The sequence below is a fragment of the Bombus pyrosoma genome, linkage group LG17 (genome assembly GCF_014825855.1).
Source record: "Bombus pyrosoma isolate SC7728 linkage group LG17, ASM1482585v1, whole genome shotgun sequence".
NCBI classification, from domain to species: Eukaryota; Metazoa; Arthropoda; class Insecta; order Hymenoptera; family Apidae; genus Bombus; species Bombus pyrosoma.
In genome coordinates, this window is record NC_057786.1 from 1,557,898 (window position 1) to 1,582,096 (window position 24,199).

The 24,199-nt window shown below is 27.4% G+C and overlaps 3 protein-coding genes across 12 annotated transcripts; 1 reads left to right on the top strand and 2 right to left on the bottom strand.

Annotated features, from left to right (window-relative positions):
• Positions 1-72: 72 nt before the first annotated feature.
• LOC122576954 (vesicle transport protein USE1) lies at positions 73-2,112 on the bottom strand. Of its 5 annotated transcripts, none has more exons than XM_043747898.1 (6): positions 1,990-2,112; positions 1,400-1,503; positions 1,271-1,320; positions 888-1,126; positions 494-811; positions 73-332 (listed from the first exon to the last, which is right to left on the bottom strand). In XM_043747898.1, exons 1-6 carry the CDS (start codon positions 2,006-2,008, stop codon positions 292-294), a joined length of 771 nt encoding a protein of 256 aa, XP_043603833.1. In that variant the 5' UTR covers positions 2,009-2,112; the 3' UTR covers positions 73-291. The 5 variants fall into 5 exon arrangements, with proteins under 5 accessions (XP_043603833.1, XP_043603834.1, XP_043603837.1 ...); XM_043747899.1 differs by lacking the exon at positions 1,990-2,112 and adding an exon at positions 1,876-1,974; XM_043747902.1 differs by lacking the exon at positions 1,271-1,320.
• Positions 2,088-20,354, top strand: LOC122576948 (kinectin). 4 transcript variants are annotated; one of them, XR_006319965.1, is made up of 19 exons: positions 5,233-5,575; positions 6,312-6,474; positions 6,707-6,870; positions 9,092-9,274; positions 9,755-10,076; positions 10,445-11,226; positions 11,446-12,159; positions 12,257-12,432; positions 12,528-12,702; positions 13,018-13,104; positions 13,349-13,597; positions 13,675-13,818; positions 13,897-14,055; positions 14,134-14,256; positions 14,386-14,466; positions 15,862-16,104; positions 17,458-17,497; positions 18,488-18,622; positions 19,557-20,354. XR_006319965.1 is itself a non-coding variant. In XM_043747887.1 (18 exons), the coding sequence occupies exons 2-18, from the start codon at positions 6,327-6,329 to the stop codon at positions 19,598-19,600; spliced, it is 3,834 nt and encodes a 1,277-aa protein (XP_043603822.1). In that variant the 5' UTR covers positions 5,233-5,575; positions 6,312-6,326; the 3' UTR covers positions 19,601-20,354. The 4 variants fall into 4 exon arrangements, 1 of the variants encoding a protein (XP_043603822.1); XM_043747887.1 differs by lacking the exon at positions 18,488-18,622; XR_006319966.1 differs by lacking the exon at positions 13,018-13,104 and having other exon boundaries at positions 5,235-5,575.
• Positions 19,556-23,991, bottom strand: LOC122576952 (integrator complex subunit 11). Of its 3 annotated transcripts, none has more exons than XM_043747897.1 (5): positions 23,719-23,991; positions 23,094-23,346; positions 22,607-23,029; positions 21,714-22,538; positions 19,556-21,623 (listed from the first exon to the last, which is right to left on the bottom strand). In XM_043747897.1, exons 2-5 carry the CDS (start codon positions 23,340-23,342, stop codon positions 21,333-21,335), a joined length of 1,788 nt encoding a protein of 595 aa, XP_043603832.1. In that variant the 5' UTR covers positions 23,343-23,346; positions 23,719-23,991; the 3' UTR covers positions 19,556-21,332. The 3 variants fall into 3 exon arrangements, with proteins under 3 accessions (XP_043603832.1, XP_043603829.1, XP_043603830.1); XM_043747894.1 differs by having other exon boundaries at positions 23,094-23,630; positions 23,719-23,990; XM_043747895.1 differs by lacking the exon at positions 23,719-23,991 and having other exon boundaries at positions 23,094-23,711.
• Positions 23,992-24,199: the final 208 nt, after the last annotated feature.

A 24,199-nucleotide genomic window follows, 5' to 3' on the forward strand; every position in this document is an offset into this window, starting at 1 on the left:
TTTAAACTTCAGCCAAACTATTGAGTACATTCAATGATCAATTAATGGAAGGATAAATAATTGTAATTCTCATAGAGGAAATTAAAAATTTTATATTTTTATTATCATTTACCATATTGTCAACACATATACACATAGATGAAAATTCATCATGAAAAATATATACAGATATGCTTATGATAAGAATAACAATATTAATGATTTTATTTGAATTGAAGATATTCACATTTGTACATAGCCTCTCATGTACCCTAGTCAGTAGTGGATATACATATAAATGTATTTACAAATTTACACACTTTTCTTTGCAACTTTTATAAATAATACCATATCTGAAAAATAATTTTATTATTATATAAATTCTTACTATATTTCATACAAGTACAATATAAATGTATTTCATAAAAATTAATAACTACAAAATTATACTATGATATTTCAATATTATGAATACTATAGCGTAAATAGAGTTCCATTATGCACTAATACTTACTGAAAAATACAATTAAAACAAATGCAATCATCACCCACATCCAGCACCGCCAATATGATTGTGTTTGTTCTTGCAGTTTTAGTGATTCTGTTTTTAATTTACTTGTATTAACATCAGTTAATTTATCAGATTTTTCAAGTAGGCCAATATCTTTTTTTATAATAGCATTTGCTGCTAAAGCATGCTCTTTTATGCTACTAGTCATAGAAAGCATATTCTCAGCAATTTTTTCTTGAATATTTCTATTGTATTTTAAAATTGCACCTAAATCATCATCATGCATGTTTGTACTAGTTAATCTTTGTCTTACACCATCTTCTAATGTCCCCAGAAAAAAAAAGAAGATTATTATATTTGTAAATTATCTTTTTTACAAATAGTGATATTTATATACCTTTATCACTATGGAATAATTCAGCACGCAATTCTCTATTATATTTTGCTGAAGTTTTTTGATGTATCTGGGTTGTTATATTTGGACCTATTGAATCATTAAACGTTGTAGAACTTTTTGGTAACATTTGTACAGCTGCAACTCTATCTACTGGACTTGTAAGTTTAGTTGTATTTACTAATCCCTTCAGGAAATCTATTCGTTTAATGTAACCCATCATGGTATCCTTAGATGGTTTACTGAAAAAGTATTAAATTTTAATAATTTTATAATAATTTCAAGTACATTAAGTTGTCATGTTGATCATATGGCACACATTGCTTAAAATTGAAATCTTTGTTAATATATATATATTTTTATTAAAAAATAAAATAGAATTGTACCGTGGTAATGTTTGTAATTGTTTGATCATATCATCCAAAGCAAGAATGTACTGAAATGATTGATACATTTGTTTTGAATAAATTACTTTAATTTTAAATAATTAATCATTTTTTAAATTATTTTTTAACCTTTTCAAGCTTCCAATCCTTATGAGGATCATCTTTTGCCATGAATTCACATCTTGTTAAAAGTCGCCTGATATCAATTTCTTCTCTGGACATTTGATTCATTTCTGGTAATTAATAAACAGTTATAAAAGAAATTCATAAATAAGTACTATATATAAATATATAACGTTTTTCCAAGTTAATCCTTTTTACTTCGAGATTAAAGATTACATATGTAAAATATATACAGAAAACAGAAGTAACCACAAACTGATAACAAAAGCACCATACATTATGTATCTATGTCATTTGCACACTGTCTTACACGTTTACAAAATTCTCCTAGAAACATCTATCTAAATTATTTATTAAATTAAGGTATTGTGCATTGAGAATAATGTTTAATAGTTCGTAAATTTTTAATCGTCGGTTTTTTAAAATATTACGGTACACCTGGCTACACGTATTATTTCGAAAATAATTAGTACACTACTAACACAATATGTACATATTCTTTGTTATCATTTTTAAATATGCCGCTATAAATTCATAACTAGACGATAACAATTTATTGTGAACGAAACGGTACACAATGCATTTTTTGATCCTACCGCAACTAACTGACTTCATCAGTAGACGCCTTTATAATAATATAATTGTTAATTTGTTCTATGTATATTACATATTACAGGTATAAGAATTCTATACTAAGGCGCGCGGAATGTGTAGTAAAGATAAGTTAGAAAGTTTATAATACACGAATATAGATAGGTACTTTGAGAAATACGATAGTCATAGATAGCGATTGACGTTGGCATACGGCATACATCATTTGGGGGGCCGATCCCAGTACATTTCTCGGTAGATTGACAGAATCGCTAAGATGGCTGATATAAAAGAATCTCCGCCGCTATTTGATACTAATGAGGTGAAAGTTGATGATTTAGACGACGACGATGAAGATATTTTTGCATCAGCAGTACAGGTAGTTTTTATACTGTTTTCAGACATGTGCGTAAAATTTCACAACCTATGTATTAGGTTCACAAGTTTATTTCTATTGTATTAAATGTAATATTTGTAATTTGTTACTAAAATATAATAAGATCGTTTGTAATAATTTGAAACATTTCTTGTAAAATAAAATTTAATGTTGTTTAAACATAGGATCAAAGTCAATTAGAAGATTCATCTCCTTACAACGGAGTATCAACTATTCAAACAGAATTACCAAAGTTAACTTTACGAGATGCACCAGAAGAAAATTCATTTTCATCGGTATCAAGTCCTGCACCAGGACCATTAAGTTCACCTTTGGGACCAATGAGTACTGACATAGGTGATCTCCATGATGTTCCCATAAACGATAATACAGATGTACTTTCAACAAATGTTATACAGACTCAGTCACCTGATGTGGTATATTTTAGATTATTAAATGTTAATAACAACAAGTTAAAAAGTATATGTTATAGCGTATATTTTACAGGTATCGACAGATTCTTCTGATGTTTTCTTAAAAATTACTGTAACTTCTCCTCAAAAGATAGGAGATGGAATGGGTGCTTATGTTGCTTACAAAGTTGAGACAGAAACAAATATGCCAATATTTAGAAAGAGAAATTTCAGTGTTATTAGACGCTTCAGCGATTTTCTTGGCCTTCATGACAAATTAACAGATAAATATCTTAGAAATGGCAGAATAATTCCTCCTGCTCCAGAGAAGAGTGTTATTGGTATTGATAGATATTTTGAAGTCATATTATTTTTATCATACTATTCAATAAAATAAATGAAATAATTATGTGATTAGGGACAACTAAGATTAAAATGTCTGGTGACAAGAATCAAGAACAAAATTCCAGTTCTACAGAATTTATTGAAAAACGCAGAGCAGCACTTGAAAGATATTTGAATAGAACTGCAGCTCATCCAGTGCTTAGTGTTGATCCCGATTTTAGAGAATTTTTAGAAGCTGGTAAATCGTAGTATAAAATAAAATGACTTTTCAAATCCAATCATACTTATAACTGTGTATATCTTAAACAGATATGGAATTACCTAAAGCTACTAATACATCTGCACTTAGTGGTAAAGGAGTAATGAGGCTGTTTAACAAAGTTGGAGAAACTGTTAACAAGATAACATATAAAATGGATGAAACTGATAAAGTAAAATTAAAAAATTTTAATAACTTATATTTGCAATATATATTATAAAATATTTCGTATCATTTATTTGATTAATTATATCGAAAATTTTTAATAATTAAATTTATAAAATATATCCGCGTTAAGCAGTATTTTTCATTTTTCTTATTTTTCAGTGGTTTGAAGAGAAGACATCACAAATTGATTCTCTTGATGTTCAACTGCGTGCATTACATTCTGCTGTTGATACCTTAACTAATCAGAGAAGAGAATTAGCAACATGTACTGGTGCAACAGCAAGATCCATTGCAGTTCTTGGTCATGGCGAACCAGGAGCATCTCTTGGAAGGGCATTAGCTCAGTTAGCTGAGACATTGGAAAAAGTAGAAGCGATCAGAAGAGCGCAAAGTAATAGCGATCTGTATCAGTTTGGAGAAATGTTAAGAGATTATGTTGCACTGATTGGAGCAATAAAGGTTAGTAATCTATTTACATATAAATGTTGCGCATTCCAACATTTTAAACATTTTAAAATATTGTCAATTTTAGGATGTATTTCATGAAAGAGTAAAAGTTTTTCAAAATTGGCAACATGCTCAAATGATGTTAAATAAAAAAAGGGAACAGAAAGCAAGATTAGAACAATCTGGAAGAACTGACAAAACGAGCCAAGCTGCTACTGAAGTAATAGAATGGGAAGCAAAAGTTGATAGAGGGCAAGAAGAATTTGACAATATTTCGAAGATAATTAAAAAAGAAGTTGAACGATTTGAATTAGTGAGAGTGGAAGACTTTAAGAAACAATTAACAGAATATTTGGAATCCATGTTACAATACCAAAACCAACTTATTAAATATTGGGAAAGCTTTTTGCCTGAAGCACGAGCAGTGGCATGAACATTCCTGAAGTAATATTGAAGCTTTTTCTTATTATAAGGAAAAGCAAAATTTATAAATGAAAAGTTTCGTGCAATTTTTTAAAGCAAACTTTTAATGAATGATAAATAACGTTTTATGGAAAACGTAGATTTATCGATTTGCGGTACAATAATAATGTTTGCATAATAACGAAAGAATTATCATCTTATGGCAATATTTGGAAAATTCATAAACAATAATTTCGAAATACTGCCAATAATGCTTTTATACATGGAAAAGCAACAAAAAACGTGGCATATTTCATTCAAATTCTTTTATGTCGATTATTCCTGAGTATCATGCGTTTACAGTCTTCTTACTATTAGTTTATGTTAGAGATATAAAGCGCATAATACTGTTTGTTAAGAAATGTTATATGATAATAAAAATCGATTAAGATTGTATAAATAGAGAACATTAAATATCTATTTGTTAAAACAAAGATTTTTCACATTATTTTCAGGATAGTATATAGGCATTCCAATAAAATTTTTATTAAATTTAATATAATTATAATATATATACTTTGATAAGTGTGGGATAAAGATATCATATTTTTCTATATGTTAAAAAGTTAACTATAAATTACAATAAAATTAAATCGTTAAATAATATCTATCCCTATTTTATTTATTAAAAACATTTCATTAATATTTAATAATAAATATTTTGATGACCATACGTAAAACATATTTAGAAGACTACAAAGGACGAGAAAACTTATCAAATGCTGTTTCTATAAAGTTGGCTAACTTGTTTTAGTATGCAGAATTGGTATAGTGTCACGAATGTGTTAACTCTTTCGTATGTCGTGCAGTGCGTCAGTGATCATGAATTAAATTAGGTTATCAATTATTTATTGTGGTTAATTGTCATTGACAATTAACAAAATTCATGCATGAATTTTGTTCTCGTTTGTACGAGTGTTTTGCATACGTGGCAGAGGTTGCCACCAATCAGAAAACGGGAGTTTTGATAGGCGTGGCTTCGAACACGTACACTTGTCTGTGCCTTCGGCAGCCATAATCTTGAGAAGTCGTGTGTGAATTCTTGTCGTGATTCTCTGTAGACAAACAGAGTTCGTTGTTCATTTTACATTCCTCAGTAGGAGCGATCTACTGAATTTTCGGTGAGCAGTGTAGGTTTAGTGAGTTTATTAGTTCTATTGTTTTAACGAAATATTAGTACAATATAAATCATTTTGCCGGTTCTACTCGATTCGTGGTTTAACATTGAGGAACTTGACTCATCTTCAATGATTATGTCGTCGACCTGGTTGTCACCCATATGTCATGTTCATCATACTTTAATCTAAAATTTTCATCTAACAAATAATCTCATTATAAAACACTTTACATATACGCACATGCACGCATCGAATATACACTTACGTATACGCGCACCCGCACAATATATATATGTATATACAATTATATATTATATATATATATGTGTATATACACAATATCATTTATTTTTTACTTTATATTATTACGTGCCATAAAAAGATACATATATTTTATGGAAAACTATATTTAATATAGAATTAGATTTTTTACTAATTTATAGAGTTAGTAATGGAAATCTTCTTTATTGAATTAAAGAATACGTGTGTTTAAATATACTACATGTATAAAGTACAAAGTACTATTGTACATATCAATAGTACTCAAAGAAAGTTAACCAGAAGATAATATTTCAAATAAACTATGATAAGATTGTGTAACATTGTGCAAGAAATCAAGAACACTTTAGTTAACTGCTTATAATTAATCTTTTCTTATTACATACAAATTAATTAATGAAATCTTGAATTATTATTATATAAATTGATTATTATCATCTAAAGTACTTTACTATTACAGGTAGAAATATATAAAATGGATGTCCAAACAGGATTGGTATATGTAGCAGTAGTAGTCATTTCTGCAGCAGTTATTGTTTTAGTGTCAATGTTTGGTATAAAAGAAAAATCTTATGAAGAAGCAATAGCAGAGCAAAGAAAACTTCCTGATGATCTTTTGTTAAGTATGTATAATTCTATCATAATATGATATAAAGATGTTAAGCAAATAATTCAGTTTGTCAATTATTGAAAAAGGTATTTCTAATACCTTATTGATTAAATGAATTATATTAAACATATTTTAATATTATTATGAATAATTCTTGGCAGATAACTTAAATTATTATATTAGGAGTTAGTATGAAATATTTTTATGAATGAATATGGTAATATTTGTATTAACATTTATTTTAGATAAAAAAGATAAAAGTAAAGAAAAGAAACATAAAAATAAGGCAGGAAAGAAAGTAAAGGAGAAGAAAGAAGAAAAGGAGGAAAAGGAAGATAAAGAAGAGAAACCAGAGCATGTACAATTTGAGGAAAATCCACAAATTTTACCACTAGAGCCATTACTTCGTGTAAGTACATTTATCAAGTATATGATTACCTTTCTTCAAACTTTCAGTTGATTTAAATAACTTTTGTAGAAATATTTGTTTAACTTATATACAAGGTATCCTGCAACATCGGGGAACTGCTTAGTTGTAGATTCTTCTGCTTATATACTTTTCTTATAATTTTCATGTGCAGGATCCACCATCAAAGCAATTCCCCAATGTTGTGTGAGACTCTGTATTTACATTATTTGGTCAAAAAATAAATAAAACAATCAGAACCAATTAAAATTGCCTATTTAAAAATACATTTGATATTATGTTTGTTAATAAAATAAGTTAAATAATTATCAAATTATTAATTTTCTAAGAAACTCCAATTAGAATAATTTTATTGTTTATCTCTTTTTGTTTGATAAGATATAAAAATTGATCTATCTTTTAAAAAGATGTATTGTTTAATATTAATTGAACTATAACAAATATAGTTCAACAACAAGATTGAAGTTCGTTTCTCTAATTTTTAAATATTTATTGTATATTTATGAGTGAATCGTCATACATAATTATAAAACAAAGATATACACATGCGCTTTTTTATTCTTGTGTTTTCATACATTTCATGCATGAAATATGGTATGCTTACATATTGTATGTCACACTTATATATATGTCATTTAAGGTCTTTCTATTCATGAGGTATCATATTTCTGGCTAGGTGTCATCCAAACCATAAGGACTAATTATAATATTTTAATGTAACTGTTCAATAACATGCAACATCTTTTTACATTTGTACATCATTTTATCTGAACTAATACATTTATGTTTTACATGGTTTAAGATAACGATCTTACTTAATCAGTGAAATTTTGTTAAAAATACTCAAAGAATGTAGTTTGTCTCTTTCTATTATTTTTCATCTTAGTTTTTTAATTACTATAGTAATTTTTAAAAATGTACTAATGTGAAATAACTGCACACTCCTATATCAATGTAAAAAATCCAGTTAATAATGTTTTCCCTCTAAAGTCAAATAAATCATATATACATTATATTAAAATGGACATTTGCTCTTTTAAAGAGATAATTTCACTTTTTGTTTGCAGAAAATTTGTATAAAATTAAATTTATTTAATTAGCGTATGGAGAAACAATGTTTTGTAATAAAAAAACAATTTACAAGCAAGTTGTAGTATTTTAAAAACAAATGATTAGTGTTTGTTATACATATAGTAATATGCATTTTTAAAAATGTTTACATAATTAAAATTTTCTACATAGCAACATCATTCTAATTTTATAATTTTTTAATTCTTTATAAATGTACGTAATATAATTAAAATTATGCCATGGTAAGTTAATTTAAATTGTAATGTTGAGTATGTAATGAAATATCTTATTTTGTATTAAAATAACCTCAAGAAACATTTAATATATTTAAAAACTGAAGAGTACAACGAGAATTTATGAATTTTTATATAGATTTACATTAGAAATGAAATAAAATATTAATATAACATGAGACAAGTTATTTAAAGCAAAAGTTTGTTTTTTTGTATATTGCTCATTGATAAACAGTTCTAGGACCTCAAGATTAATTTCTATAAATAACTGTTCCACACATGATAATATCTTATTTTTATTGCTACTTTATCATGTAGATGAAAATTAAGAGAAATAATAAAAAGATATAAAATCCAATTGAATAAAAAATACTCTTTTTAGATTCTTTAATTATTCATTTCTAGAAATTTGAAAATGCTATTATTGAATAACTAATATTTTCACAATTATATTAAAATTTAGTAATGGTGAAGAGTATTAACTGTTTTTTCATATTAATATCTTTTTTCTTTTTAAATTGTGAATGATGCAGTGGCTTTATCAATTCCAGGTATATATGTTTGGCAAGAAATCAAAATAAATACAATTTCAAGGTGAAAAATGCATCTATAATATTAATATATAAGTAAACTAAAAGACACTACTATTTTTTTTATAAAAAATATTTTATCTATTGATAAAAACTATAATGATTAAAAAAAACTATAAATTTTTAGCACCTTTATATATACATATATACACAATAACTAACCAATATAAATAATTCTATATGTCCATTTTGATATAATGTAAAATAATATTATATAACTGTTATTATAAAAGTGAAAGTGTATTGCCTTCACTACTTTTAATTAGTTCAATACGTGGGAAACATTTTATATATACATTGAAATCATAGGAGGGTAGCAAAGGAAGTAAGAAGAAAAGCAAGCATGAAAAGGTAAAGCCAATTCTTGTAAATAAAGATGAGCCATTGGTTATTGTGACTGAATTAAGTCCTTCACAACCCCTCTCAACAGAGGTTAATCATTTTGACCTCATTCAACCAAAGGACGACCTCGAACTCATACGGAGTCATAGTGTGAGTGAACTGCTTTTGGTAGAATATTTTATCTCATATGTGTTCCATTCATGTTTTCATATTTTGCATAACTTGCTGCTTCTTTAACACTAAAGCTATATATAGTGCTTCTTTTGTATCGTTAAAACATTTTTCAAATTTTCCTATGCCTTTAGTTTTTAAACTGATCTTAGTTTGATAAATTAATAATATTAAAAAAATTTTAATAAAAAAAGTTTTCATAAATTGAGTTTAAACGTAAACTTTTAAGTTGATATTATACACGATATAATTGTTTATTAACATTTTCGCTGCAATATCAAGTTATTCTAATTATTTATTTTTTTCTTGTTGTGTGTTCTGTATGTATGTTTTTTTATGAAATTTTATTAACACATGATTTAATACGAAATTAACTATTATATTTTTAATCTCTAGAATTGTCCCATATACAAGTTTAAATACATATCCTAGTATATTTTAATATGGTTTGTTCAACAGAAAGAAAATTTACAACAAATTGGTCAATCTGAATCAATTATAAATAAATCTCCAAAGGAAACTCCAACAAAAGTAAAGAAGAATGTGAAAGATTCAGTGAAAAAGAAGGATGACAATATTAAGGAAGAGAAAAAAGAAACAATTAATAATACCAATACATCAGCAGTAGCTAATAAAGATTCTGTAAAAGAAATTAAAGAACAAAAAGAAACTCCAGTTAGAGATGTAAAAGAAGTTATAAAAGAAACTGTAATTTCTACTCAATCAACAAATAAAGAATCTAAAAAAGCAAAGAAAAAGAATGATATTCTAGCACAAATTGGTAAGTTAATATATTAATTATTTCAATTTCTATATTAATTCCTTTAAATGAATTTAAAAAGTCTATATATGTATTTTACTTAATGTCTTTTCATTAATTTTTATAATAATTTTTTATGAAAACAATTTGATTTACTTTTTATTCAATATATTTATATTACATAAAACAAAATTATATATATATATACAGCCATATTTCTTTTAGTATAATGTTTGGTATTTCTTAAATTAGAGATAATTAATTAAGCTTATGTTATCAACTGAATAAAATGATTCCATATATTAAACTACCCTATCAAGACATTTTTATTATCAAGTGCTTATGATATATATATCTTTTTTTAATTTTTGTCTCCTTTTCTACTTTAGGTGGAGATAAGGATGCTGTCAATGTATCTTTATTAATGCCTTTAGTTCAGAAAGCTGAACTTAGCCGTTCTGAAATACAAATTCTTATTGACCAACTTTTAAATAAACAAATGGATAATCCATCAGAACACTCAGAATGGACAGAAGGTCGTGCAGATCCAGTTATTAAATTAAAAAAGCAACTTGCAGAAAAGGAAAAAGCTTTAGCCGATGAACATGAAGCAAATATTGCCTTTCAAAATAAATTGAAAGAGTTACGTGCTGAGTTGAATTCAGAAAGGTCTAGATTATCAGCTAATGTAAGACAATTAGAAGAAGCATTAAATGCTAAAGTTACAGAAACTCAAACTTTACATACACGAATGCAACATATCTTGGAAAGTCATGCTGCTGAAAAACAAGGATTTACTAGACAAATTGAACAATTGCAAACTAAAGTAAATGAAAATGCTGCAATTATTCATAAGATGCAAGAGGATCAAGGACAAACTCAAGGTCATATGCAACAAGAGTTGATTGCACAACGTAAACAAATGGAAGTACAATTTGCACAAATGCGTGATAATGAAAATGCATTAAAAGCACAATTAGCTCAAAAACATGTAGAAGTACAAGAATTACAAAGTGAGTTACAAGCAACTTGTGAGAGTAGCACTGCTGAAATAGAAATGTTACGGCAACAATTAGGACTTATGCAAGGTCAGTTGATGCATTCAGAAGGACAATTACAACATTTCAAGGAAGCTGGAGATAGACTGCAAGATGTTGCTAGGCAGCTTGAGGTAAGAAAAAATTGATACAAACCTTTAAAAGCCTTAATATGTGAATTTTTTCAAATAGATAATTAAAAAAATTCCAGAAGGGAAGATCATAAATGTGGGTTGTTATTTGTATTTCCCTTTCTTCATTTCTTGTTGATAAAAACAAAGATAAATAATAATTTTTACATTCTACAAAGCATTAATAAATTGCTAATAAAATATTTATATTTATTTGTTTAGGATTCTCATCGTGCACATGCTGATTTAGATCACAGACTAAAAAACGCTCATCGTCATGAACAGGAACTTCAAAAACAAGTGAATTCATTGCAAAGTGAATTAAATTCTGTAAAAACAGAAGCTAATGATGCTTCAGCATTAAAAACAGAATTGAATAAAGCTCAGTCTGAATTAGTGAAATTAAAATCTGAGCTGTCAGTATCAATGAATGAAGTGAAATATGAGGCAGCTGAAATTACAGCTCTTAAAGTGACACTTGTTGACAGAGAGGAGGAACTGAAAGTATTTCAAGAAAAGCTTATTAACAAAGACAAGGATCTAGAAACATGTAAAGAGGAACTTAACAATGTACGAACTGAATTAAAGCAGTCAACAGAAAATATAACACAGTTGGAAACACAGTTAGAGGCAGTACAGAAGAATTTAGATACTGTACAAGATGAACTTAACAAGACAACAAAAAGTCTAGAAATAGCACAAGGCGACGTTAATACTAATCAATCGAACATGGAGAAGTTAGAGGAACAGTTAAAGCAGTCTCGAAATGAATTAGAAGAAACACGTGCCGAACTCAAAGCTGTAAATGAAACAACGAATGAAATGAACATGTTAAAGGCAGAGATAAATAGGTTACAGAAACGTGATCAGCGATCAAGTGAAACTCAGTTACAGATTACACGACTGCAAGAAGAAAATGATAAACTTTCTATACAGGTATCATTTATTTAAATATCAACATAAATGTAAATTATATTTCGTTGAAAATATTATTATTATTTATTAATTAATTTACGGATTATTTTTCTTTCAGCTCACAAATCTTGCAGATTTGCAAAAGCAACTTAAGCAATTACAAGAAGAAAATGAATCACTGGCTTCTCAATTAGCAGCAACTACTGAACGTTCAGTTGCAGAAGGCCGTGAAAATGGAATTGATGATAATGTTCAAAAGAATGAACAACTTGTAGAATATAGCAATGTGTATATGTAAGTTTATTCTAAAATAGTTAATTTAGTACATTTTGATTCTTGATGATCAGTCTTTCCTACATCAACATTCCTACATTCTTTATATCTTAAAGGTCGGCCCAAAAGGAGAGACAATTAAATGCTTTAAGAACTAAATTAATACATAAAGAAGTGGAATTGCATGAATTAAATACTCAGATTAATGCATTACGAAGTGATGTAGACAAACAACATAGTCTTGCTGCACGTTTAAATGATGAACTGAAAGCACAAAGGTCCAAAAATAATGTAAGTTATAATATGTATAGATAATTTTTTTCCAGTATATTTATTTAAGACATATGTACACGTATATATATATATATGTGTGTGTGTATATATATGTTAATACTACCAACACGTAAATGGTTAAATTGTTATATAAAAGTATTTTTTTATATTTATGTATCTTTGCAATCAATTTTTATTGCTTCCATCACTTTGCCAACCTCCTCTTAATTTTTAAATTTCAAAAGAATTCTTTAAATATATTTGTCAGTCGTTTATATGAAATATCTATCTCAAAGTTTTACACTGATCTTCATTTCTTTATGGTCGGAACAGGAATTACGTGTAAAAAACTGGAAAGTGATGGAAGCTCTTTCCGCCGCCGAATTGCGTGCTAAATCTAATAATGGGAAGAACTTTGATGTAAGTCCCCATTTTACCTATCTTAATCTTTATTCTTTTCTTTCTAAATTTAGAATTGATCTGTTTGTTTTTAATATTATATATATATATATATAATTAAATAAATTATAATCTCTCACCTACCCTCTCACCCCTATTTTTCTCCACACTCTCTCTAAAATATGAATATTATACACGTACATTCATTAATTTGTTTTCTTTAATAAAGTAGATCAAATTTAAATGAATAACAATTAATTTTTAGCAAATTACACAAAAAGTAAAAGCAGAAGAAGAAAAGTTAACAAAGGCTTTATTGGAAAGGATATTCCCAGAAATAAAAGTATCTGAAAAATCACATGAGCTGTGGCTCAAAGTTTTTGAAGAAAAGGTGAATACAGTTTTTACTGAATTGAAGAAAAAGAATACTACTGATAATCATTCAGAATTAGAAAAACAAAATAAAAATTTGCAAGATATGGTTTCGCATTACAAACAAATTATTGATGATACAGTAAGTTTCTATTGCATTTGTAATATGTTCTTGTTAAATTTTCACTTTGATTGTATTTATCAAAAATGTATTTACAGGAAGGTATGCTTAATAAGCTGCAAAGTCATGTAGAATCAGAGGAAACAAGGTGGGAGTCACAGCTGCGACAAAAAGAAAGTGAGGTAGCAGGTCTTAGAATTGAATTGAATGAACTCATGAGTAAATTAAATATAAATGAAAAGGTAAGCTTTGTAAAAATATAAAAATGCATTTATCTTTAATATTTCGAAATGTAAGTAAATAATTTCATATGTTTGTAGTTACAAGATAAAGTAATAGAATTGGAAACCAGACTAAAAGAAGCTGAATCTTTTAAAGAACAAGCTAATGCTGAATTATTGACACATAGATCCACACCAAAATCAGTTTTGAGTGAAGTAGATACTCATGATTTAGGTACATTAGAAAAGCTTCAAGAGGTAAATCAATAAAGAAATAAATTATTACTTGGATATGCTGAATAATATGTCATAAAGCTATTGTTACATTAATTATAGGAAAAAGCACGATTGTCAGAAGAACTTCAAATAGAATGTAACAAAAGAGCAGCAGTAGATGCAGAATTGGATAAATTACGATGTGTAGTTACACAACTTCATCAAAAAATGTCACAACTTAAGGTATTATATATGTAATGTATATGCATATGTATATAAACAGTCTGAATGTTACATATTTTTGAAATTGAATTATAAAATACTATATATTTTTAAATTGTAAATATTATCAAGGATTTTTGTTAATTTTAGAGTGAAGTTTATGGAGGTTGTAGCAGTTCAGAACAGCCAATATTAAATGGACCGCCAGCTTCTGAATGTTCTAATCCCGAGGTTAGTATACATTGATTTTAAATGTTTCACAAGTGTCATAATTAATTTTTGTCCAGTGCCTTTTGTATAAAAAGTTAAAAAGCTTATGTTATAGCTGTAATGATAAATATTATGGCTATAATGCGAAAATGTGAAAAACTACATAATGCTGCAAAATTCTGACGTGATGTATCAATTATAATTAATTTGTGAAATTAATTACTAACAACAGACTTTTTGTGTTTTGCTGTTATTGTACTATATGTAATGATTATATGGTAACAATTTATATATAGATATTATTTTGTAAAAGTCAATTAAATACTTAACCGTTTCAATGGAAAGTAAACATTTTCTATTATGAAGTTTTCTTCAATTGAAACATGGAATTTACTTGATGTAATAGGATTCTAGTGATTGGAGTTAGGTTGTCTTTTACAAAGTATTATCTACGAAAAATTCGTTGTTTATTAGATACGTAATATAGGCAATCAAATTGACAAATTAATGGGGAATACATAACATTGTATTGAATATAGTTAAATCATATTAAATTTTATTTTATTAATCCTAGCAGCAAGAGAAAAAGCCCAAATATATATATAATTGTAGACCTTTGAATTTGGCTGCTACATTTTATAAATTCAACAAACTCAAATGTGGTATTATTGCCTGCACATATTAATTCAATTCATATATACACATAATTTCATTTAATATATTATACATATTAAACTCATATATGCCAATTATTCAATGATACCACAATTTATACCTATATAATACTTTTGTGCATTTAATGAAATTTCGATATTATACGATCGCTAACAACAACGATTAATTTGCTAATGTTGCTTATTAGCAACTACTATTACTATTTTATAGATATCTTGTGTATAGTTTTGTATTTAGAAAAATGATATCAAAAATTTACATTTTTGATTTAGTACAAACATGAAATTGTTTTCGGAAAAGAAAATATTACTTTGTCAGCCTATGATTATATAGTTCTTGTAGAAAAAAGGTTATACATTTATAAATAATACTTACATTTTACTACATTTATTCATGTGCCAAAAATGTAAATTTTTTTTAATATTATAGAAAGATATCTGTTTTCGAATTCCATCATTTTTCTAAATGCAAAGAAATTTTATGGATCATATATTATTTTAAAATAATATAAGAAGAATATGTGAATTATATTCTAATAAAATATAAAAAGTTGAAGTTTTTATCAAACAGATATGTATCAGCAATTTGATTGTTGTGTATCATTTGATGTTGGAACCATCTCTATTAACAGAACGACAATTTTGAAAATTTTTCTTTGCTTGATACATTAAAAAATTTGATAAATTGTCGTCACCTAATGTAATGTGTGGTGAGTTAAATAATTATATATCTGAAATGCAGCTCCCACTAGCAACACAGACTCTGATAGCTGCATTAGAAAATATTCTTCTCAAGAATACAGAGTTCGCAAATTGTTCCATAACCAAGCCTATCAATTTGGTTCAGTCTCAACAAGAAATTGACAACAGCCCCCTTACTACAAAATACTCCTCCAAATCTTGTCATATGACAGATCACAACACACAGGCTAGCTGGAATCCATTGATGGGCCAGCAGCATAAAAAGCACAAGAAAAAAAGGAAGGTAAACTCCAAAACTGTGAAAAGAGGAACAAATATTACTGGCTCTGTTACTGTATAGGTGCACTTCAGTTAGTTATTAAAATATGAAACATTTTTATTTGGACTCAGTATTACAATGAATGTTATTTCAATTAGTATTACGTGTTTTATTAGTCCTAATTATTACATTCATTACAAACGCTTACTCTTTGCATTGTAATTGAATGTTTTATAATATTGCAATATAAATTACATAATATATAATCTTTAAACGTCTGCTGCAACATTTAGAAATAATCTCAATACTAGAAACAATGTTTTGATATTATACACATAAGATAATAACAATTCCTTGTGATAATTCTGAGACCTGTGTTATTATTTTATTATAATATTACAGAGTATTATTTGGTAGTCTATAATTTAAACAGTATTTTGTAGTAGATCTATTCTTCATGTATCTCGATAATTTCATTGTTACATACTTTATTGTGGCTGTTCATATAAGCATTAAGAGCAACCATTTACAAGTGATCTGTAGTTATACACAAAACGATGAATTTATATATACATATAAAATTGTGTTTTATAATCATACATATAAACACTTATTATATATTGGTTTTATGTATAGTAAAATAGTATTCTGCACAATTTATTAAGAGTTACTTAAATACGATTTATGTTTGATCAATGTATGTATATGTATATACACACACACACACACATATATATATATACATATTGGTTTTAAATTATTCATTTCATATGACTTAAAAATGAAAGATTAAAATGGCAGTACTAATGACAGTAAAACTTTATATTTTGCTACACCTTTATGTAGTGGATTTATTTATGAAATGTGTATAAACACATAATGTTTATAATATTCAATAAGCTATGATATTCGTGATATATCTATCGAAAGTGTATGCTAGCAGCATTTTATATATCATATATGCATTTTGTTTTAGTTTATTTCGTTCTGAAAGGAGGAAATGCGAATAGCGTATGTATTGCAGCAAGCATCCTACCTAATTTTGTACAACAATGTTTTCTAAAAGTGAAAATAAATTATTTTTTAGGAAATTATCTATTATGAAATCATTTAGTATTGCAAAACAAATTTCAAGAATCATTGGCAATTTTAGTTTGGAAAATCGATGCAAACTGTAATAACATACTTGTCCCATTGTCCCAGTGTTTGTTTCATAGAAGATAAAAAAGTATTTAAGATTTGCTTAAAATAGCGGTTATTGTTAAAACAGCAGCGATTCATCGTGACTCCACGATTAATAAGAACATTTGCTTTGACGTACGAAATCTCATGCTATAACGATGAATAACAATTTTGTTATTTTGATTGTTCTGACAGTCCACTAAGAAACCCATGGCAAAACGGCGCAGATTCGCAGGTATGCAAATCAAAGTATGAGATTCTGGAACTTTTCCTTCTTTTGAAAGGGTTGATGGTAGACTGCTATTAGCAGTTTATGCCAGGTCTTACTACAATAGTCTATTTAAAAATATTAATTTACGTTGCACCACACATTATTTTTTGTAGTATTAAATGTTATGTTCTTTTTTTAATGGGCACTATTTTATTATTTGCTTACAATTAGTAGCATTTCTACAACCAAGGAATAACAAACATAATTACTCAATAATTGAGTTATTTATAATATGTTAGACAGGCTGATATTTTGTAATATATTTAATATCATTTTCTTTTTTAATTAAAAATTTATTAGTTATGCTAAATATGTGTCCAAAGCGACACTTTTTGTTAATCTCTATAAAATATAATAGTCATAATTCAGATGTTTGAAAAAGAATCTTGAAATTTCTAAGAATTGCAAATTGATTCTTATACTATTAGCTACTAGATATCTTTGGTTACACATAAATATTTAATTACATGTAACATAAGTACAATTTTATCACATATTGTGTAATATCTTTTGTATTATACTTGTACATATTTTATTTGATAAATTCTCAAATTTCTTAAAGATATTTTCGTTAATGATTTTTTATTATTAGCTGTTTTAAGTTATGAGCTATCATAATGTGTGTGTCCCCTGAAATATGTTGCACAGTGTTTAGATCTCATTAGCTTTATACTTTATTTGATCATGCAGTTTGAATGTCTTGCATCTTGTCTGTCCCAATATGTTGTTAAGGGAGATCAATTTCATATATTTTTATTTCAAATTACATCAAATTTTACATATTGTGGAACTTGTTACATTATGGTACAGTGTTATTTGTACTGATGTAAAATATAATCATGTGTCCATCAAATAATTTTAGAATACATCAATGCCGTATGGATAGTAAGGAAGCTAATTGATTTGTCTAATATCAACTATTCACTTCTAGAAAGCGCAATATTTTTTATATAGTTATAGAAAAGTTGTACAAAGACGAACAAAAGTTTATAACATTGCCGGTGCGGAAAGGAGCGATGCGAAGATGATGGGTATCAAAGAACATGCATAGCTACATGTGGATCAATTTTTATGAACACAAACACTGGGGTAAAGGGCACACTATAAAGAAATTTTATGTTTGCTCTATCAAATTGATTATGTGATTTTTCATTAATTTGAATCATAAATAGTTATTCATTATAGTTTTCCATCATTGTTATATTTTATTTTCATAATTTGCATCGCTTTTGCTCTTATATGTTTAATTAACTTTTTTTACAGATGGTAAACACATTATTGGACATAACATAGCATTTTTTTTTAGCAGCCACAATGTTTAGTAAGAAACATGCTTATATTAATAGATAACAAATACTATTAGTATTATTTTGCTATATAGTTAAGTTTATGCTGTTTGATTTAAATTTTTGTAATGTTAGATTAATGTAAGAAAATAATTAAAAAGATGCTAATTTCTTTATTTTGAAATTTTTACTTTTTCTAAAAGTTCAAACAGCATGAATGTTATTCAAGCTTTTTAAGTGATCCGTTTATATATATTTTTTGCTTGCAGTAATATATATATATATGTATTTGTGTAATCCTCACATGTGCAATTAATATTTTACTATCTAACTAAGATATTTAATATTGCTTTTGTGTACGGTGATGGATTCTGTTCAATACAATTTTAATATTGCGTGCTAATTTATTAGCATATGCTGCTAAAAAGGGTATGTGTAGCAATGTATAAAAATGTATCATATAAGTAACATATAAAATTAAAATATAAATAAGCACGCAAAAAGTAATTAGATGTATTGTTTTAGTTTTTATTTCCAGTAGATATATTCTCACCTATCTATTCGTATCATATATATATACAATAAAATTAATAACATTGAAATCAATAATGAATCAGAAAAGTGAATTGGCTGTTTTGTATCTGCTGGAATAAATGTACAATTATTTTCAATTTTTATCTATATAAATTTTTTTCAAGCATAGGATAATATGATAAACATTTTAATGTATTTTTCAGGGTGGTTCAAGAAAAAAATAACTTTAAAGAACAAGCTGCGTTAACGCAGCACGACACCAGATAATTGATAAAGAAAATACACGAGAAATTACATATGCTCCAATACTACATAAACATCAATGGTAAATTTTGCTATTGAGAAGACTAATATCACGATGGAAATATGATGAATAATGTTTCTTATGGAAAGAATATATTATTTTATTATATGGAAAGAAATATAAATAATGAACTTTGTAGTTAGACACTAAGAAATAATGAAACTGCTGTTTGTCACAATTACACAATTAATAGATATAAAAAAAGCATAATTCAAAAATTATTAAAATCATGCATTGTAAATTACAGAACAGTAGTAGTTATTGTTTAAATATTATTTCTGTTACATAAAGCATGTTCATCAGGTATGTTTGAAGCCTTCATAGTTTATTTAAAATTTATTATTCATAAAATCATTTATAGAATAAAATGTACGTACATATGTATAAATGTACGCCTAATGGAACGCACGAATTCTAATTTTGAGTAGGTAACGCAAGTATTTTTACGTAAATTTTTTTAAATAAATAGCGAACAATTAGCAGAGTCTTAGATTATTTTCATATTGTTAAAGAATTTGTATACAAAGCTGTAATTGTTAATGAATTAATGTGCAATAAATATGTCCGTGTGATCATTAGTATAAAAGTATATAGAGAGAATTCAATACGTGGCTTCATAAGGCAAATTCACGAACAAGTAATTAATTTCGTAAAATATGAGAAAAATTTAATAAATCAACTCTAGTGAACTCATAAATCTGTTCAAAAATGTGTTCGAACAAGATGTTTTGAATATATTACAATATAAAGAAGTATACAAATTATATTAACAAATTTGTGTTTTAAATAATTTGTAAGTATTACAAATTTGAACAATGATATAGAGTAGACCATATGTAAATGGGGCATTTAAAAGAGCGTTTGTTAAAGTTTTTATGTGTTAGTTTATTTTACAAAACAACATAATTTTTATTATAATCTACGTTACAAGACATGAAATAGGTGATAATACTCTATTTATAATATATTAAACATTTGTTTCTTAAAGTATCATTGTTTCGTTTATTTACAAAATTGTGTAAGGTTTAACACACATAGTACTTATTTATATTTTACATTTAGTAAAGTACGTAATAAGATTATTGTTTTATTTCACGTTACGCAATATACAAATTTCAATAATAATTTGTAATTATAGTGAACGATGTAAATTATTTATTCACATTTTATAACAACCCCAAGTTTCAGGATAAAATACCTTCAATCAAATAATTTTAACCAAATACCTGCTATAATGGTTATTCAATACATTTCTTCAGTTTTTGGTAATATCATAAAAAATACAGTAATACTATTTTTTTAATGGTATTTAGCTTAAAGTACAAAAAGGAGTAAAAAATGATATTTATTCTTTATAAGTAACTAGATAATTCATATACGATACTATAATGAAAAAGATATTTTTAATCTACAAATATTCACAATTATAATAGTACAATACAACACGATAAAATACAATACAACGCAATTATTCTAATGCATTTTTTAAAATTAATTAATGACTTAATCTGTGATGAATAGTATATAAATACATATAGAATTTATAATTTATACCTATATACACTTTATTCGCCATAGTAGTATCACAGGTTACAAAAGGTCTTAAGATCCATTATGTACCAATTAAGTAACTGATTATTTTTGTTTTTAACACATTTAATCATCAGATCATTGCTTAGTTTAGCATAGTTTGTAAGAATCCTAGAATGTAACTACCCAAATCTTCATCTTGATTTGTCCATGAAACATACACGCTTTTTTGATCATCTTCATCACCTTCTACTTTTACTAAAACAGATTCGACAGATATTGATCCATCTGTTAATTGAACTGTCCAACCTGATAATCTCTCTTTCAGTGGTTGTAATAATTTTAAAGTCGTCGAATGTGCTGGACCAGGGTCCCTTACTTGTACAGTGGATGTAAATCGTACTATATGTTTAGTTATACCTGCAGCTTTTGTCACCTTAAAACAAATTTTCAATTATTTATTATGTATAGCTTAACAAATATATAAGTATATATTATCGAAAATTGAACGGAACGTGATAATTACTTCATCTGCGTCCACAAGACATACTCCGTCTTCTCGTAACATTAAAACACTGTGAAGTAATCTTCGTCGTTTAGGATCTGGCGGCAAAGCCGAATATCTTTTGGCTTCAGACTTTAATAATGCTAAAGAAGCGTCTACTGGCACTTTGGCAATGGTTGTGATAACACAAGTTTCTCCATTTGCAGGGTTGTAACAATTTGTTCCAAATTCTTGTTTTATTTTTTCTTTTAAAAACTCCATTTTAGCAAATTCTCCATGTACAAGCATAACATTTTTTGGCTCACAATATTGTATTAATTGCATAATACCTTTTGCATCTGCATGTGCAGAGAAAGACATATATTCTACTGCCATTTTGACTTCGACAATCTGTCTGTTTTCGAATTCAATTCTTCTAGAACCATTTAAAACTTTATGTCCAACAGTGCCTTGAACGCAAAATCCAGGCATAATAACCATATTTGCTTCGTTTGGAGCCCATTTCTTAAAAATTTGTAAAGATAATCCTGCATGCAACATGCCCGGTGTAGCAAATACTACCATAGCTCCGGGATTATCAATATATGCTTTATCAAATGGTTTTATATGTTTAAAATCAAACATATTTCTTTGCACAAAAGTTTTCTTAATTTTTTGATTAGTCCAAGTAATAAACATTTTATAATAATTATTCGCCTTTTCAGTTAATCCTAAAGCAAAATATACAGGAACTTTTAAATTCATTCGCTCCCAATATGTTTCTAATAATATACATAATTCTTGTGCACGTCCAAGAGCAAATACAGGAATTAATACTTTGCCACCTCTGTCTATGCATTCATGAACCTAAAAGATAAATTTATAAGTTTCATGTAAAATCTAATACACGTGTAGTATTAATAATATCAACATACTTTCTTTAAGAAGTCTCTTTCCCTACATCTTTTAGAATCTCTGATAGTTGTTGCATATGTTGACTCTGATATTAATAAGTCTGGTCTACATTTATCTATCCAAGCAGCACCTAAATGCCTATCAGGAGTCATATTGTAATCCCCAGTATAAACGATTGATTGTGAGCCAACTCGAATCCAAAACATTGCAGCACCAAGTACATGTCCTGCATAATATGCTTTTATTTCCAATTCCGAATCAACCATCACAGATTGATGCAATGTAACAGCAATAACCTTTTTCATACAGTCTTTTATCATTTGTGACGTAAAGAAGTTGCTTTCTCCTTTACGTTCTACTGCAACTTTTCTCATATCTTCGAGTAAGATTGGTGCAATGGCCTTTGTTGGATGCGTCATATAAATTGGACCAGTGTACCCTACCTGTAAATGCAATCATTTCGTCGAAGATCATGTTTTAATATGTAACTTTTACAATCTATATTACCATTTCTGTAAAGTATGGGAGGGCACCACAATGATCTAAATGAAAGTGTGATATAATCACACAGTCTATGTAATTAGTCGTTGGTCCTTCAGGGATTATGTATGAAAAATCTGGGAATCGTCTTTCATCATTGAATCCCATGTGCATGCCACAATCCAACATAATGTTCTTTCCACCCATTGATACAAGAATGCAGCTCCTTCCAACATCTTGACCAGCCCCCAAAGGGGTTACTTTGATATCTGGCATTTTTCTAAATAATGTATCTTAATTAAATTCAATACAATATCAGTCCTTTGACTGATAGGCTGTTTACAAGATTTATTTGATATGTTATTAAAAACGATCAATTCACAGATATTAATTAATCATGTTTCATTTCGTTGCTATTTTTGTATAATGAAGGATAAACCAAGTATCAGTCCTTGTTGCTTCATGTTATTAACCTATACTTTTACCGCGTCTTTACCGCAGACAAGATACAGAATGCAAGTGACTGATAGAATACGACCAATATAGTAGCGGCCTAAATTAAAACTAAAATTTTTTATGAAATCACAAATAAAATATAGAAAGGATATTCTATAATTGTAAAAGAAGTGTAGACTTTTATTCTTATACATACTTTTGTTTTAAAAAATTGCGATACAATCTATAAATAACTTAAGCATAAATTATGCCCGATAAGTAATCAATTAATGAATAGAGAAAGAAAACCAGCAGAAGGAATAACGAAAGCTGTACGAGCAGTGTTGGTAAAACGGATAAAAGTAAAAGTGAAATCAGAAGCTACTGTACAGAGACAGAGAGAGAGAGAGAGAGAGAGACATTTTCAGTTTTTCTATAATTATTTTAAATAAATATTTTATTTCTACATTAAAGTATATTAACGATCGATCCACGTGTTCAACTCAACGATAACCATGGATGATAAACGATGTCGTCATCGATAACAAATCAGTGTTCGAGCCGAGCCTGTGCAAGCGCTGTGTACGTGAGAATCAGCAGGGACGTATGAATCTTCATGTGCGTCCTGCTCCGTATTTTGCGGATGATTCTATACAGTAATTGTTCTATATATCTAATATATTTCATAAGTTCATATA